Below are 18,970 nucleotides of genomic sequence, written 5' to 3'. Positions count from 1 at the left end.
GCTTGTTATGTGGTTTGCGGAGCTTCATTTTAGGATTTACTAGACAAAATGTGTACTACTGTAAGTGATTGTATGTATCAGGGTTCCCACGGGTCCTTGAAAGTTTGTGAATCTGGAGGAAATAATTCAAGGCCCTGGAAAGTTTTTGAAAATATACATACATAGATAGATACAGGTCATTGAAAGTACTTGAATCTATTTTATGCAAGAAGTTTTCTGGAAATAAAATCCATATTATTCCCTGTGTAGTGTAGGATAAAATCATCAAATTTGCAAAGTGCAAAACTGTTCACTTTAAATGCTTACATCTTCTGTGTGCAGATGTTAATTCTTATCAAAATGCTTTTTTGCATAGTTGTGTTTGAAAACGGTTAGGTATGTAACTGTTGTTCCCTGAAAAGGGAACGAGACACTGCGTCTCCCTTGCCATACTTCCTGCGTCCCTGTTACACCATCTATGGCGATATTTCCAATAGCGATATACTTCCTGGCTCCCACTTCACCCTGTCTTTGTCATTAAGCCTCACCATTGGTTGAATTTGATATACACATTCAGATGCACTTACCCCTGGAGGCGTCCCCAAAGTGTCACCGCATGATGCAGCACGAGTTCCCTCGAAAGCAAACTGTAACAATGTATCTTAACAGGTAACACGATGTAACCTTGCTCTCATTTGAGATGTGTCTCCACATTTAGTCCTTGAATTTGAGGGTATTGGTTTGGAAAGTCTTTGAAAGTTAACTAAGGTGTGGGAACCCTGATGTATACACATACACTTTACAGATTTGGATGGCATAAAATAGTCTCATATACATTTTTAAACTGTTAATCGTTGAATTAAATAAGAGTGTTATTTTCTGTAGTCCAGTGTTTTTTTTTTTTTAAGTAAAGTTATAGAATGTTACATTAAGTGTAATATGTTAACAAACACTGTCTAAAGTTAACAAATAATTTTTTTAATCAATTTAATTAAAACTTAAGTATATTTTATGTTTTGTTTTGTTATCCTTTTTACGTAATAGATCTCTTTGGTCCTTTGTGTATATTGGAGTATGGATGCACAAGTGGGAAATTCCACTTTTTGGGATTTCTTTATACACTCTCTGATAAAAAGGTACAAAAAGTGTCACTATGGTGGACCTTCTAAAAAAGTTCCTAATATGTACCATTTTGCTACAGATGTTTGAGGTACTACTAATGAACACCTTTTATGTAGGCTACAAAAATCTACTTTTTAAAAAGGTACCACCCTAGTGACAACTTTTGTTTGTTTTTATTAACTCATGTTGGCCAAAATGCTTTCCAATAAAACAACATGTAACCAAAACATAAAAACAACATGACATAAGACCAACATATATACCCTGACTATCTCACAGCAAATGCTTGGGCAAATACGTGCCCTATTTAAAGTGTTTTAAATTGACCTAATGATGTACAACATCTTATTTACAGTGACATTCCAGAGGCAAGGTGCCACAATCGAAAAGACATCATCTCCTGTGGACTATAAGTGGCATTTAGGGACCTTTAATATTTATTTTTAGATGACCTCATTGGCCGTGTCGTTTTTTTGTACCTTTCTTTTTAAGAGTGTATGATGGATAGATTAGATCATCTCTAACGTTGTTCCTGAAGGGCACATGTCCTGCATATTTTAGTTCCAACCCTACTCCAACACCCTACACCTCTTTATTTTTTCGGTAGCCCTGAACAACTTGATGAGCAGGTTTAGGTGTGTTTGGAACTGAAATCTGCAGGACAGGTGCCCTCCAGGAACAGGGTTGTATATATATGGATTATATTTTTCATGAACAAACTTAATAAGCAGTTCATTTTGTGAATTGTTTTTTATTTAAAAGAATAATTTTAAATATTTTACAAAATATCAATAATTGCTTTTATGTATTAAGTTTAGGAGTCTATAAGTTTGTCTGACATTTTTGTTGACACCTTGTCTTTGGCTGTATAGACTGTTTAATACAGTAAACACTTAAAAGTGCTACTTGATGCCATAGATAAACAAGTGTTGGTTGTATGATTTGGTTTTATTAAGAGGGATGGTTCCCTTTGAATGGTTCTTTGTACCTGTGAGGAACCAAAAATGGTTCTTCTATGGTATTTCACTAAAGATTTAATGTTTCTTAGGGCTCACAAATCCCAGGGTGTAACTGTTAACATTAACACTTGATGTGTTAACAATTGTTAACATTTGAGCAAATTGCCTTTTTAAAACCTGACAAGGGCCAACAAATAAAAAAGCTGTGGCTTGTTTACAATTTTGTACAGTACTGTGTGTTGATAAATGATATCTTAACAATAAATTAAATAAAAACAAACATTTCCATAAAGAAGTTCATAATCAAAGATTGCGGCATATTGGTGTTTAAGTCTCTTTATGCAAAGGCGTGTCTGTGCAGTGTCGACAAAACAAAATACTTTACATGCTGTATGCTTCCTGAAACAGCACATATCTAAGTTACCCAAATGTGAATTTCTGAAGCCTGAGGCAGAGAGAAGACATTCAAACCATAACAGAAGACAGCTCATTTCAGTGGACTCCCAGTATTTGCACTGTATCCTTGAAGGTGAAGTATTTCTTATAATATCTTTAATTATTTTAATTTATTTATTTTTAATTCTCAACGTAGATGATATGTGTCAAAACAAATTGACTTTACACCCATAAAGTTAGACTACTCTGTAGTCCAGTTTCTTTAAGTTCTTTAAAAACTAACAGTATGAGCCAGGGGATGTAAACTTGTCACCCTCGGCGAAATTTGCCGGTTTTTGATCCAAAATAGGTCACTCTTTTGATTCGTCTAGATCCGATGATTTTTTGAAAATGATTCGAGCTACGCGCCCGTCAAGTTGCTGTGACATTTAACATTTGTACACGTACTTAGCACCGCAGTTTTAAATAAGTGACGTTGAAACACAAACAAACGTTCTACATGTGCTTACTGTTTCTGTTTTAGAGGAGCGTGCAAGCCGCACATCCGCTTTTCGTTGAGGTTGTGAGTATTTTTGCAGCTGTACACACATGCGTCAAAATTCCCGGCTTTCGCGAGTATCCTAAACACGCCAATTTAGATCTTAAGAGAAGGTAAACAGATTAAAGAGAAAACGCAAGTGTAACAGTTTATTAGATCCGCACTTTGGTCTTAAAGGGTAAGTAACCTAATTTTGCTCTGTCTGTCACTCGTGTTAGAAAAATCGTGCAGAAAATCTCTCACTGCTCTTAACTAAATCACTTTTCTACCTTTTAATAAGAGTTGTACGTCGAATTGTACACGAGTTTGATTCGAGTTGCTCTATCAGGGTTCATTCATCTTGTATTAGAGCTATGAAAAATCCAGTTAAGACCAGCATAAGCTGGTGAGCTGGTTTTAGCTGGTCTCCCAGCTTGGTTTTAGCTGGTGTAGCAAGCTGGTCTAGCTGTGTTTTGGTCACTTTTTAAGATGGTCTAGCTGGATTTAGCTGGTCAGACTGGTAGACCAGCTTAAACAAAAGCAGTTACCAGTTTATGCTGGTCTTAGATGGATTTTTCAGTAGGATATGACTGTGAACGGAACAGCTAGACCTTAAATGATTGGTTTATGTGTACTGAATAATATGAAATACAAATTTCTGTAACACTTTACAAAAAGGTTGTATCCCTGATAGCACACATACATCTCGGAGACGTCTATTTAATGCGTTTACATCTGCAAGAGTCAAGACGTATTATTTAAATTGTTTGCTCATCTGCAATACATCTCTGAGACATTTCCTAAAAGATGTCAGACATATTAAAGACGTCTGCAAGACGTTTTTGAATTAGAATGTATGTAAAGTAGCTCTTTCTAAGACCTTTATAAGATTTTTTTACACACCAGATGTAGGCCTATTCCAGATCTTTACAGACATCTTACAGTAAATGAGTTATGAACAAAAAATGAACAATATATAAGCATTTATTAATTCTTGTTTATGTCATTACAGTAATTGATGTTAGTTTGAGGTGCATTAACTAATGTTAACAGTTTCAAATTTGATATAAAATTAAATTGCTAAAATGAATCAAATTTACAATAAATAAATATTAGATAGATAGATAGATAGATAGATAGATAGATAGATAGATAAAATACAAAATTATAATTGATATCATGTGTTTTGTGTCAACTTCCCAAATACAGTCAGTTGTGATATCTGTTTTTCTCTTCATGTTTTCAGTGTAAAAATGCCTCGTGTAAGTAAAAAACCCCGTAATGCGCGCACCACAAAAGAAGAAATAGGCTCTCTCCCTTTTCCTGTCAAATTCTTGGATCAGGACTACCAGGAATTGCTCCAGAAATGCCTGCTCAATAAGAAGAACTTTGTTGATGAAAAGTTCCCTTTGGACCGCAGCTCTATTGATCCACGGAAGACGCTTGAAGAACTGAATCAGGGCCAAATCAAGTGGTTGAGACCATCAGTAAGTTATCTTTACTTAAGACCAGTGCAAAATAAATATAATTGAATGCTTTAAGCAATGTTCTGCAGCGAGTGTCTTTTAAACACAAAAATGATAGGTTGCATATATTCTTGCTTTTTAGAAACAGATCTCATAAAGCTTGTTTGAACAGGTTTGCTATCCAAATCTCCCAACATTTTTAATAATGGTTGTGACAAAACATCTGCAGTGTCTTATCAACAGAAATATAAATCAAGTCAAGTCATGTTTATTTGTATAACGCTTCTCACGGACATTTCTTCAAAGCAGCTTTACAGACAGCCATACTCTGTTTTAAATGTAGTCACACAAAATAATTGTGGCATACGCATTTGCACAGCAATCGCAATAAAAGTACAATTAAGAATAGTTTAAAATATGAAATTATGATATATACAATTAAAAATGTGAAAGGATACTTGTAAACGTGAAACGAAATTCTTAAATATTACAGTATGCTCTCTCATAATAAAAAGTATATGTTTATCAAGTCTGTGTAAAGATGATTTTATTCAATGGACAACTTATTTGGAAAACGCCTGAATGGGCAAATCAAAGACAACTGTGGAAAAAATGTAAAACTATATAAGATTATAAATGTCTTAATGTTTTTTTTTACTTGCATTGTAGTTCTAAATGCTTAAGACAAATATCAAAATATACGTTATTCTCTCTTTTTAGCAAATAGTGAAAGACCCTCAGCTCATTGTAGAGGGGGTCTCACGCTTTGACTATGCCCAAGGAGATTATTTAGGTAAGTTTATGTGTATTTATTTGTGTATTTAACATAATCCCTTCAGTGACCACTACCTAGTTTATCCAAGTAACCACATATCACTTTGTTGACACAACATTTTTAATTCAGTTTTATTTCTGTAGCCCTTTTCACGGTGCAACTAAACAAAAAAACATCATTACAACAAATCAACATAAGAAAAAATACTTACTTTTAAGAAATGGTCACACTTACTGTAATATATGGTCACATAAATAAATGCTAAAACATCCATACCAGCCAAATGTAGAACCCATCCATACAAGTCAAAAAACATGAAGTGATTGGTGATGATTGTAGTTTCACAGTTAATTTGTTGTGTTAAATGGTTTTTTGTTTGTTTGTTTGTTTTTCTTAGGAAACTGCTGGTTTCTTGCTTCAGTTGGGGCTTTAACCTTTCAGACGGATATCTTGAACCAGGTCATGCCAGCTGGCCAGTCATTCAGTAAAAACTATGGAGGGATATTTCACTTCAGAGTAAGTTCTTTGGTCATAACTGCCTCCAGATCTGTGGAAATGCAATTATAAGTCCAGTTGAGTAAATTTTTTTTTTTTACTTTTTTTGTCATTTCAACTTACCATTTTTTTTTTTTAAAAAACGTATAATAAGAGTTAAAATATGTCAACTTTATTTTAGAAGTTGTATTAGCTCATCTCTTGTCAAGATAAACAAGTAAGTTGAAATTAAGGCAGCAAAGGATTTTTTACAGGGTAAAATACTCAAGAGGTCAACATGTGTGAAGGATCTGTTTTGCTTAAATTATTCCCACAGTTCTGGCAGTTTGGGAAATGGATTGATGTTGTCATTGATGACCAACTGCCGACAATCAACGGCAAGCTAATTTTTGTTCATTCAAAAACGTCAAATGAGTTTTGGCCTGCCTTGCTGGAGAAGGCTTATGCCAAGTAAGTGCCAGTAGCCCATGTCATTTTTAAGATTGCTTTAATTAACGTATTTATATGATGAAAGTAATGACAATGGTCACAGAATCTTTTAAGAATTTGAGTAAATGATACGGATATATTGTCTTTCACAGGGTGTGCGGCTCCTATGCTGACATGCATGCTGGTTTTGTGTCGGAGGCCCTCATGGACTTCACTGGTGGAGTGCATTTGTACTTAGAACTGAAAAGACCTCGCACTGATCTGTGGGAACTAATGGATTGTGCAACCAAAGCAAAGGCCCTGATGGGCTGTGGCACTCCTCAGGGGGTAAACAATAATCTCTTTCACTTTGTTTCACCCTTTTAAACTTACTGTTGGGCTGTCGCTAGATTTAGCTTTAAAGGGGACAGAGAATGAAAAACCATTTTTACATTGTCTTTGTTGAATAATGGTAGTCTACCCACATTCACAAACATACAAAAAGTGCTAAATATGCTAAACATCTCAGTCTCATAGAAATTCCTCTTTTAGAAATGTCAGCCAGAAAACAGCCCAATCTGAAAAACTGATGCTTATGACATCATAGGCATCTAACTGCCCATCCACTTTAAAATAATTGGCTACATTTTTTGAGTGGCAGCAAAGTCAGCCAATCAGTAATGAGATTGCAAGTTAAGCCAGTAGGGGGAGCCAAATAGGTGCAAAACCACTCGTTTGAAATTCCCCACCCTAATAGAGCTTTCTTAGAGAGGTTTTTAGGAAGCTTCTAATGCATTACAGACCCAAACAAAACATTTTTTGTCTACATGTCACATCACAGAACAAGGATAAATACTCCGTTCAACCATTCTATGTCACCTTTAAACAAAACAAACTAAATTTAAATGACTGTGGACATACATACATTTCATATACAAAGTAAGATGCACACAAAAAAAGTGTATTAGTTGAAGAGCTCATGATGCAAAACCTACTAAGTGCGTCCTGTAAATTAGCATTTTTTTATCAGACTCTTAATAGATTCTGCCAACAAAGCAGTATTTCTGAATGGCCTGATGCCGGGATTAAGCAGATTTGAAGCGAAAGTATTTGATTAATGTATAATACGCGCCAAGAGCATTATCTAATTTTTGATTGAGGTGGCATACAGCCACTTTTGCATCAGGACTAAATGTAAATGTAATTAAATGTAAATCCATCTATTTCTGATGCATATTTATTCTTATTGTATTACTGATCAAATATATCTGTTTTTTACACAATTTCAGAAAACATCTGCAAACACAGTATTACCCAATGGCATAGTTCGGGGCCATGCGTATACAGTGACAGGGGTTTTTAAGGTAAGTCTGCACTAAAAACATCCTCAGTTTACATTAGCAGTAGCATTAGACTTTATAACTGGAAAACAGCCCAGTGGCATTATCTAAGAACACTGTCTTTATTATCAAATTGAATACATAGTATAAGTTTTAGTTATGTGGTTAGGTAAGAAAGGCAACCACCAACCAGCGAAAACAAACAAATAAACAAAAACATTACAGCTAACTTTTAATGCTCATTGCTTCAGGGCAAAACTTTTCAATTATATACCACAAATTGTGGTTTGTAATTCTGAGATGTTTGACATAAATAAAAACAATAAATGTGCATTGCTTAAACATACATGCACTGATGCGAGAACATTCCTTGAAAACACTCCAAACAGTAGTTAGCACTTTAACCCTTTCTGTTAACCATAAACTTAGTAATATTTTTGTTATTCAAAACTGCCGTAGCACAGAAGAAGATTACAGTTACAGTTGTCAAAAATGTGTAGGAAGTGTAGAGGACTTTTTAAATGACTTCAGCACATCTACAACCGCAGGACATGTAGTGTCTCACACCACTCTGGTGTGTTCTTGGTCCACTCTTCTTTCAATCTTAGAATTAGTTCAGTAACTAGTTTTTTTTATCATAATTCGATTTATTCAGATCCCCCAAAAAGTTTGTCATCAAAGACAAATGCACGAGAGGATAGGATATAATGCAGAGGCTCAATAGGGAATCGATTTGACACTGCAGCTGGAATTTCTCGCCAGTTCAGCATTAAACAGATTAAGAGTCTCAACTCAAGGTCTCAACAACATACACAGTCTCACAGTTTAAAGCAACTCTGCAGTGAACAAACCTTTCATCAGCATAAAGAATTAAAAGGCTACTAACCTTTACAGAGAAACATGCCATCTTCCACAGACAGAGGAGAACAAGTCTAAAGTTCACTTGAAAAAGAACTCAAAGTGCATAAAGAAGTCAGTAAAAAGTGGGGTGTGTCATGGTTTTGGGGATAGTTTTTGCAGCAGACCTTTTATAAAGCTACCTGGCAGAGTGAATGCAAATATTTTTCATAATCTCTTTCAGCAACTTGTGATTCCTTCCATGCAAACATCTCATAACCAGGCTGCAATTTTTTTCATGCAAGACAATGCCCACAATCACGCTGCAAATAGAAATTTATGATTTCTTGGCCATTTTTATTTTGATCAGGGTCATTTGGGAAGTTTCTGTTGTCATTATGATTTAAAGAGAGTAAACACAGTTCATATGCATCATTCATATTCAAAATGGCCAAGAAAACATAAATTCTGCCATTGTATGTAAACTTTAGAACAAAACTCTTTCCTGGCCTTTTGATTACAGTTTTGCTCATAACTCAACTGAAAAATATTGGAAAATTATTTGCCATAATGTTATGTAAGTTAAATAACAGTTACTGAAATGTGATATGGACCAGAGTGGTGTGAAAAACCAGTCATGTTCTGCGGTCACAGATGTGCTGAAGTCATTCAAAGTCCTCTACACGTCCTACTAATTTTTACAACTGCCTTGAAAGTGTTTAGTTAATCTTCTTTTGTGCTACAGTAGTTACTTTTCTCTACTTTTCTCTGCAACTGTTTTAAGTCAAAAACTAATTTTTTAAACACAAATGCAATGCTATGTTCAGAAATTATTATATGAATTTTATTTCATTTGAAAAAGTAAATGTGAAATGAGTTGCAGCTTAATATAAACAACAAACTGCACATGTGAAAAAAACTGCAATTAAACATACTATTACAGCCTAGGTCCCATTTAATGTCATTCCAAAGAGCCATTAGTTTAAAACTGAGGTGGTGGGTATATGAAGTTTATAGTTGTAACAATCAATAAAATGCTAAAAAAAAAAGTTCCCCTTAATGTCCAAAATCACTGAAATTACAGGAATTTCACACATGAAACAAAAACTAGTACATTACAAAGCGAATAGATCTGTGGATTTTAGCTGCTTTCAATTGATGCTTGATCTTTTCTTTTGACTCCTCTTTGGTTTAGCCACCGATCCATTTTTATGTTATTAAAACAAAATTGCAAGAACTGATATCACAGTTTCACAAGTGCATTAAAATCTACTTACATAAGTGACGATTGTGTAAACACTTGCCTAATTTAGGTCATCTTTTGGCGGACCACTGGGGGAGTTTGGCGGACCACACTTGGTATGCACGTGATGTCACCTTCGGCGAAAGTGACTGCGGTTACGCCCACTGAGTGGCAAAAGACAGAGCGTCAGCATTTGTGTATAGTGTAAAATCAGCGAAAACACAGAAATGGGAAAAAGCTGTTATGCGATAGACTGTACTAACAGATTTAACAAGAATTCGGAGCAATCGTTTTACAGACTGCCAAAAAACACAGAAAGGAGAAGACAATAGCTCCTCAAAAAAATACAGCTTGAAGGATAAAAAATGGCTTGAAGGATTTTAATCCTTCATGCTAATTCTGTTTTCTAATTATTTTAGAGAAATAAAAACCAACACAGACTTTATTTATTCACATTTTTTAATGTAATTGTGTGTACTTATGTTTATTTGCTGTTCTACCTTCACCTATATCAAGGCCTATTTAAGTTTCCCCAAAAAAGTTATCACTGGATAGTACTTTATAAAAAGGTCCTAATATGTACCATTTTGGTTCAGATATGTACCTTTGAGGAACCATTATGTACCAGTACCACTATGGTACCAGTATGTACCTTTTAGTTATAAAAATATACTTTTAAGAAAGGTAACGCCCCTGTGACAATTTTTTTACCTTCATATACACTCCCTGACAAAAGTCTTGTCGCTTGTTTACAAATTGACCTAAAGTGCCGCTAAAATATATTTCTAATCAAGATTTGCTTTCAAGAAATGGCTCATTTTAATCCCAACAGCTTTTGTAATAATGTTTCAGTGCAAAATGAAACTCTCAAAAAGTATTCTAATATTCATGCTTGGTAAAGCCCATTGAGTAAATTTTTGCAAAGACATAAGTCTTGGCGCCTTGTCATATAAGGTTCATCTGTGACTAATAATGGATCAATTAGGTCTTAGAACCCCAGAACACTAGACCTTCACATCAACTGCAACTAGACATCTACAAACATGCCTAAGATTCACCCTGAGACTAAAGTTTTGATTATCAAGAGGCTGAAGACCAGGTCCACTGCTGATGTGGCAGACACCTTTAATGTGTCTCAGCATCAATTACAGAGGATAAAACAAGATTTGAAGAGACTGGAGACGTTTTGACAAGCCCAGGTCATGCAGACCCTGCAAGACAACTGCTCATGGGGGCCGTTTGTTGGCTTGAAAATCCAAGGCCAGCCCATTTTCCACTGCAGCAGAGGTCCACAAGACCTGGTCACCTGAAGTCCCTGTGTCAACCAGAACAGTTTGTCGAATTTTGTCTCGAAATGGCCTCCATGGTTGAATCTGTGTCCAGAAGCCAGCACTAAACAAAAGACAATTGAAAAACCATGTGGCATTTGCCAAGGCCCACAGCCTGCTAAAAGGATGGACGCTGGAAAAGCAAAAGGTTGATTTTTCAGATGAATCTTCTGTATAATTACACCACAGTCATCTCAAACATATTGCAGGAGACCTACTGGAGCCTGCATGGATCCAAGATTCACCCAGAAAACAGTGAAGTTTGGTGGCGGAAAAATCATGGTCTGGTTACATCCAGTATGGGAGTGTGCGAGAGATCTCCAGGGTGGAAGGCAACATCAATAGTCTAAAATACCAATAAATCTTAGCTACCTCTTATATTCCCAACCATAAAAGAGGCCAAATTCTGCAGCAGGATGGTGCTCCATCACATACTTCCATCTCCACATCAAGGTTTCTCAAGGCGAAGAAGATCAAGATGCTCCAGGATTGGCCAGCCCAGTCACCAGACATGAACATCATTGAGCATATGTGGGGTAGGATGAAAGAGGAAGCATGGAAGATGAAACCAAAGAATTTTGATGAACTCTGGGAGGCATGCAAGACTGCTTTCTTTGCTATTCCTGATGACTTCATCAATACATTGTATGAATCCTTGCCAAACCGCGTGGATGCAGTCCTTTAAGCTCTTGGAAGTCATACAAGATATTAAATTTGATTCTTACAGCACCACTACTTAATTTGCTGAAATATTTTTGTATTTGCAGTAAATTTGTTCAATTTCTGTATAGGCGACAAATCTTTTCTCTTGCCAAAATTTGACCTCTCTGTCTTGATTAAATGATAAAACATTTTTTAGTGAAACTAATTCATTTTAGTGCATTAAACATCATTTTGGAGGGTTTTAGCTTTTCATATGAGCTATTTCTAACAGCAGTTGATTAATTAAAAGTCAGGTTAATAGCAGGTGTTTCTACAAAATAGAGTGTAGGCTACCATTTTCTGAGAGTGTGTGTATAGTACTTCTTGGGTCAAAACTGTAAAGTTTCTAATCTTCACTGACCAATGTTTAATTGCTGTAGATATGGCACATTTAGGTTATATATAGCTATATTTGCACAAAAATATAGCTTATTTTGTAGATCCTCATTAAGGTGTAAAGACATCACTAAAGGTATGATGTCACTTTAAATTTGACAGGTAACATGCCAAGGAAAACCAGTAAAGCTGGTGAGAGTCTTAAACCCATGGGGAGAAGGAGAATGGACCGGTGATTGGAGTGACAGGTACAGTAAGAGCTAGTGTATTATGGGTAATACTTTAAAATAAGGTTGTATTTGTTAACAATTAGTTCATGCATTAGCTAACATAAACTAACAATGAACAATACTTCTATAACATTTATTAATCATAGTTTGTGTTAATTTCAACATTTTCTAATACATTTTTGAAATCAAGCATAAACATGAAAAACTGTATTGACAAACTAACATTAACATGAATTCATACTTGCTGAAAAACTGTATTGTTTGTTCATGTTAGTTAATATATTTACTATTCTTTACTAATAAAATCTTATTGTAAAGTGTTACCATATGAAGGGGCGTCGCCAGGCGATTTTCCAGGGGCTTCAGCCCCAAATGTTTTGAGTTTAGCCCCGAATGTATTTTGAAAAGTTGATTGACAAATATGAAACCGGACAATAGCCTATGTAAACCTCTTAAATCAAGTTGCCTTATTTCATTGTGCTTTGGCTTACTGCATACAGTCTGTTAGAAATAGACATAGGGCTAGGTCTTAAAAAAATCTAGCCTATAGAATACATTTCTTTACTGTCGGTGAAACCATAATTAAATAATAATAATAACAATAAATAACGTATATAAATTATGAAGTAATTTATGATTAAAATTATTCATACAAATTATTCCTGTGGCCGGAGTTTAGTCAAAAAACTGTTCTAGTGATGTCATTAAAGCACGAAGTAGAGGGCTGTAGTCCAAACCGGCCATTCCCTGTAGGCTTTAAAAGGTGAATTCTTTAAAAAAATATATATCACCTGGCGGTAAACTTTGAGCTTTATCATTTTACAGGTATTATTTTTACTGTTATAGCAACTGTTATATGACTCAATTTTTTAACTTTTATTTAAATTTCACTTTTATTTATTTTTCTTTTATTTAAAAATCCCTTTCTCTTTCTACTTGCATAACATATAGATCCCCACTGTGGGACAAAGTGAGTGAAAAGGACAAATCCAAGTGTTATTCGTTGGCCAATGACGGGGAGTTCTGGTGGGTATCGTTTTAGATATGACCTATTTAGATATGTCACAAGCATACAGTAAATTGTGTGTTGCCACTGACACATTTTTCACTGTAGGATGTCAGTGGAGGATTTCACCAAAAGCTTCGAGGACCTTGATATTTGCTGCCCCCGCCCTGATTTTCTGAGTGGTACCTCTAAATGCAGCTGGACGTCCACTTGCTATAATGGCAGCTGGGAGGCTGGAACTACAGCTGGCGGATGCATCTATAATAGAGGTAGCAATTCAGATCTTCAAATAATCATTTAATCAAAAGAACCATTATGAAATACTTCTAAAATCAAAATTATTAGCTTTGAGATCAGTATGCTACATTACTCTTAAAAGTTATGAATAAATAAACAAATCTATTTAAATGTACTCTTTGTTCAAATGCATGGCTATGATCTGGGCCATATGCAGGGTTTTAGAAATACTAATGTCAAACAACTACCTTCGTGTTGGTGGGGTTGTTTTCACTATTTTCCATTTTTTTCAATCAATCAATTAATCAATCAATTTGGCTCCTGCGATGGGTAGGGGGTGTCCCCTCCCTGTGCGTTGAACCGACCAGATGAACCAGCTGTTTCCAGCGCTGACGGTCTTGTGCCAGCTGCTCTGCATCCTCTACAGCGACTCCTTGTTGTTGGAGGTCACCCGCAAGGACGTCAAGCCATCGGGTGTGGGGTTTACCTTGTGGTCGTCTCCAGCCTGCGGCCCTCGGATCAAACTGGAGAATAGCTCTCATCGGATGGTCAGAAGGGAGGTGGAGGACATGGCAGAGCCAGCGGGTGCGACGTTGTGGTGTTATATCCCCGTTGTCTGTCACTATGGATCCCAGAAAAACAAAGTTCTTGACAGGCTCCACAGTGTCATTGCCGAGCCGAAGGGAAGGTGGATGCGGACATGAACTTGGATTTTGTCCATCTCACCTGGCAGCGGAGCTTCTCCGCCTCTTCACTGTATATGCCCAAAGCGTCTCTCAGTTGGCTGTAGGATGTGCCGAGAAGGATGGTGTCATCAGCATACTCCAGGTCAGTCAGGTGGTAACTGTCGAAGGACACTCAGAGGACCTGCTCCCAAAGCCTGGACATCAAATGGTCAATGATGCAGTTGAAGAGGTCAGGTGCGGCCACTGGAGATGGGAAACCAGTCTGAGTCTCTGCCGTTGATGCGGACACATTTGAGCGTTGCTATAAAGCAGCTTGAGCAGGGCAACGATCTTGGGTGGTACTCCAAGGGCGTGTAGGATACTCCACAATGAAGTGTGGCAGACAATATCAAAGGCAGCCTTCAGATTTATGAACTTGATGTAAAGATGGTGATCTTTACGGAATTCATAAGTCTTCTCTATCAGCAAGCGAACTGCAGAGATTTAAGGGGATCGCACACCGGCCGCGCAGCGCCACGCTGTTCTAAAAAAATCTAACACATTGTTTTCTATGAGTATACGCACACCGGCGCCGCCAGGTGGCGCCTGTCCGCGCCGCCCAGCTGTAACTCAGGAAGTTGCTCAAATCCCTGTCGCGCCACACAGCGGCACTCACATTGTTAAACATTAAATAACATCGTATTTGTCCCAAATCATTAACGATTAACATTGGCTGCTAACGTATATTTTACATTTTGAAGTAGACGCTATCTGACGAAGCTCGCGCTATTTAATGTGCACTTCCGGTTTACAATACCTCCGAGGTTTCCTAGACGCGACGAAGTGAATCATACAAATAAGCAAGATTATTATTAAAAAAGCAGCCCTGACCCTGCCACTAACCCCAAAGTCACAGGGGTAAAAGCAAATCATACAAAAGTGGTCATAAAAGTTTATACGAATTGGCAAAATACGTCTATCACTTTAAAAAATTGCAGCATGAAGTTTTAAGCAACATAATTATTCAAGTCAATTTAACCTACTTAACCTAAGTTAGCATAACTTAACAAATTAAGTTAAACAGTTTCTACTTGTTTATATCTTATTGATATTTCCGCTATTATCCACTAGATGGCAATCTTACCCAACTTAAACACTGACGCATTCACTCGACACAACAGCGTTTTGGTGGATTTAGCGTGACGTGTATGTTTGATCAGGATCTGAATCTGATCTCTTACAAAAGTTCTTCACAAAAAATGGAATTATCTCTGCTTTTTGAGAGGTGATAACTGATAAGAGAACAAATGAAGGTAGGATGAAACTTTTTTTGTTGTTGTTGGAAAGCGAATGGACTGTTCTTTCATTTGATATTTTATGTTTATTTAAAGAAGATAATTTTTCTGTAAGGCATTAAACTAAAACTGGGTGGCAACTTATAAAAAACGCTGACGGGGAAAGAGTTAAGCATGCTTCCAAGCATATTTAATCATCACTTCAACAGTTGCACGATATAAATGTTAATGTATATTTTAGATGAATGTTGATATATATAAATAAACACCACAGTCTTTAATCATATTTTCATTGTGTCTTTGCTGTGTCTGTGTTGTTTGTGAATTGCGCTCTGTTGCAGCCACACTTGATTCTGAGGAACTACTTTGTTTGGTGGAAGAGTAATATTAGTACTAATATAATTACAACTTATTTGTGTTTTATTTTGTGAAACCCTGCTATGCATATGATGTAACCATTTTATAAACGCCATAAACCCCGCAAAGCAGTGGGTTACCAGCGGGTTACTCCGCTTCGCGTCGTGCCTAACAACGCCCCTTAGCTGTTATAAAATGCAATGGTAACCCACTGCTTCTTGGGGTTTATTGCTTTATCAAAATATTTGTTTGTTACTTTAACTTAGAAAAACAAGTAGAAACTGTTTAACCTAATTTGTTAAGTTATGCTAACTTAGGTTAAGTAGGTTAAATTGACTTGAATAATTATGTTATTATGCAATTTTTTAAAGTGATAGACGTATTTTGCCAATTCGTAAAAACTTTTATGACCACTTTTGTATGATTTGCTTTTTACCCCTGTGACTTTGGGGTTAGTGGCAGGGTCAGGGCTGTTTTTTTAATAATAATCATGCTTATTTGTATGATTCACTTCGTATAAATTTAGACAAATTAACCAACTTATGTGCACATATTTCCGTGGGATCAGTACTTCGGGACAGACAAAATTATTATTATAAATTATATTATTATTATCTTATTAAACTTGTGTGTCTGTATACCTCTGTTTTAACTCATTGAATGTTTTGCAGATACCTTCTGGACAAACCCACAGTTTCGGGTGAGGATTGAAGAGCTTGATGAGGAATGTGCTGGTGGGCAGTACCCTGAAAACATACTGGTGTCCCTCATTCAGATCAATGAAAAGAGAAACAGAAGTCTTGCTTCTGAACGCTCAATTGGCTTCTATGTTTTTGCGGTCAGTATTAACAACAACAACAAAAAAACAGTCTACACAATCTGTAAATGTCACAGAATACAGTTATTTTAATTTAAAAAATATTTCAAAATATATATATAAAAATGGTTTGATAATTCTTATTTCTAAATGTATTGTTTCTACTTTTACAGATACCACCAGAGGCAAGTAAAATTACTCATTAAATACTACTACTCTGATGAGAGTACAATATTTATTATTATTATTATTATTATTTGGTTTTTGAATATACTTTGTTGCAGAGCATTCATATAACAGGTTGCTTGAATACAGGTTTTAATTTAATTCTCTTTTAGCTGAAAGATGAAATAGGAAACTTCCCAGCCAAGTTCTTTAATCAAAGAAAACCTGTGGCAGATACTGGGATCTTTGTCAAAGTAAGAGAAGTGATGAGTTTCTTCAAACTTAAACCAGGGGAGTATATCATCATACCATCCACTTACAAGCCTAATGAAAATGCAAAATTCATTCTGTCCGTTTACTCAAAAATTGAATCTCATAAGAGAACTGGGAAACGTGTGATGACAGATGTTTGACTGAGGCAAAGTGTTGTGCTTTATGTAGCATTAAATGACTAAGAACCACCCACTTAGAGCCATCCGACATTTATAGTTATAAGTAAGATTGTTTTTATAATTTTGGCAAGTTGTCATGTCCACTTGCAACACATACGTTCACATGCATTTTAACCTGAAATATAATTGCTACTGTGAAACATTGGAATTTATTAAACAGTATTAGAGATGGGAAAACCCAGTGTTAAGTGCTATGCTGTTTATAAACAACCATGATTGTATTTTTTAAACCAGTGTTAGGTCAAATATAAACATTTTCTGGTAAATTTTACCCAACAGCAGGGTTCGCCCCTTTTTGAACCAATGCTGCGTTGAAAATAACCCAGCCTTTATTTTGTACACTCCAAGATCTTTAACCACTCAAAATGTATGCAAACCAAATTGTGATGGTCCTTTAATGTATATGATTGTCTCCTTTTGTAATACTTTACTTGTATGTAATATCTGCATTTGTGAAACTGTTTTCAGTCAGTTGATTTAAGTTCTGTTAAACTCATGCTGTAGGTTTGTGTTTAGCTTGGGAGTGTATTCAGTAGTTAACATTTTTTATGCAATTTTACTCCTATCAGCATGTGCTAACAAAAGTAACTTGGAAAACTGTGTACATTAATAAAAAAATATTTTGACAAAGTACTTGTTGATTTGAGTGTCACAAAAAATATGTCTGTATAACACTCCAATCCTCACATTAATTTCTGGGAGATATTTACATTTATGCTTATTACCTGAACTAGGCATTTTACAGTATGTGCATTCCCAGGAATTCATGACCTTAGGGTTGCTAGCACCACGCTTTGCTAGTTCATGAGTTCAGGTACATGAAACCTATCAGTTCTTTATCTTTACATGTGTAACAGATCATTGTAAAGAGGACATTATCTTGGTTATCTGGAACCTTAACAGATTTTCTAGACTTGATTTTCTGCTCTAGGCACAAAAGAGCGTGTGAACCGTGTGCACTTCACAACTCACAGCAAACATTTCTGTTCATGCCTGTGTGGTTTCCATGCCAGGCAAAATATAATCAGACAGGACGCTTCAAAAACAGTAACAGTGTTCAGAATGTGTCGGTAGCCTAAAACCAATGTGGCAAAACATTAAAAAAACTGTTAGAAAGCTGACAGATTTTATACATATGTAAAAACAGACTCAGAATAATTAACTGCATGTTGTTGAAAAGCTTGTTGTTGCATATGGTAACTGCCCCGATAATAACACTGCACTCTCAGAAAAAAATCTCTGGGTGGTACCTTTTAAAAAAAGTACACTTTTGTACCTTAAATACATAACAACTGTACCAAGATGGTAGTTTTCTTTTTCTTTTTTTTTTGCTGTGCATAATGTTACTTTACAGAAGAGGGCAGTAGATTACTGAAAAGTGGTTTATAGTATCACTGACAATGGCATTTAAAGCAAAACAAAGCAGTTTTTCAATATTTTACTATGATCTTATATCAACTTAGACAAATTAATACATACCTATCTTTTTTCAATGCGTGCACTTCCATGTGGGCCTCATATGGGCTTCTTATGTGGGTTTTATATGGGGTTTTCAATGGGTTCCACTATGGCCCCACCTGGGTTAGCCAACATGAATTTGATATAGAAACTGAGTGGGGCTTATGTGGGACCCAGCTGGGGAACACACATAGGGCGCATATTGGCCCCACCTAAAGAAGCCCACATTATTTACCAGGGCCCAGGGTTTTTAATGGGTACTGGACTGGTCCCTTATTATGTAATAATTATACTTTTAATGCTTAATTGTAATTTACTTAAATAATATATTTGTTTTAAATTGAAACTGATAAAAGCTAATTAATTTCAGTGTGGTAAATATCAG

At 35.9% G+C, this 18,970-nt stretch overlaps 2 protein-coding genes across 2 annotated transcripts in view; both read left to right on the top strand.

The window, feature by feature from the left end:
* Nucleotides 1–1,053: 1,053 nt before the first annotated feature.
* LOC141365412 (calpain-1 catalytic subunit-like) lies at nucleotides 1,054–17,757 on the top strand. Its single transcript, XM_073870016.1, has 14 exons — nucleotides 1,054–1,065; nucleotides 2,980–3,107; nucleotides 4,220–4,460; nucleotides 5,160–5,232; nucleotides 5,612–5,730; nucleotides 6,026–6,159; nucleotides 6,291–6,465; nucleotides 7,407–7,481; nucleotides 12,066–12,151; nucleotides 13,085–13,159; nucleotides 13,248–13,408; nucleotides 16,365–16,531; nucleotides 16,684–16,695; nucleotides 16,849–17,757. Exons 1-14 carry the CDS (start codon nucleotides 1,054–1,056, stop codon nucleotides 17,086–17,088), a joined length of 1,698 nt encoding a protein of 565 aa, XP_073726117.1. The 3' UTR covers nucleotides 17,089–17,757.
* LOC141365306 (calpain-1 catalytic subunit-like) overlaps nucleotides 2,406–18,970 on the top strand; it is a 51,393-nt gene continuing 34,828 nt past the window's right edge. Inside the window, exon 1 of the mRNA XM_073869505.1 lies at nucleotides 2,406–2,589. The gene's annotated coding sequence lies outside the window, so the exon portion shown is untranslated. The remainder of the gene's footprint in view (nucleotides 2,590–18,970) is intronic.

The sequence above is a fragment of the Misgurnus anguillicaudatus genome, chromosome 7, assembly GCF_027580225.2.
Source record: "Misgurnus anguillicaudatus chromosome 7, ASM2758022v2, whole genome shotgun sequence".
In the NCBI taxonomy this organism is placed as follows: Eukaryota; Metazoa; Chordata; class Actinopteri; order Cypriniformes; family Cobitidae; genus Misgurnus; species Misgurnus anguillicaudatus.
The sequence above is the reverse complement of the archived record's forward strand: the minus strand, read 5'-3'. Positions and strand labels throughout refer to the sequence as shown.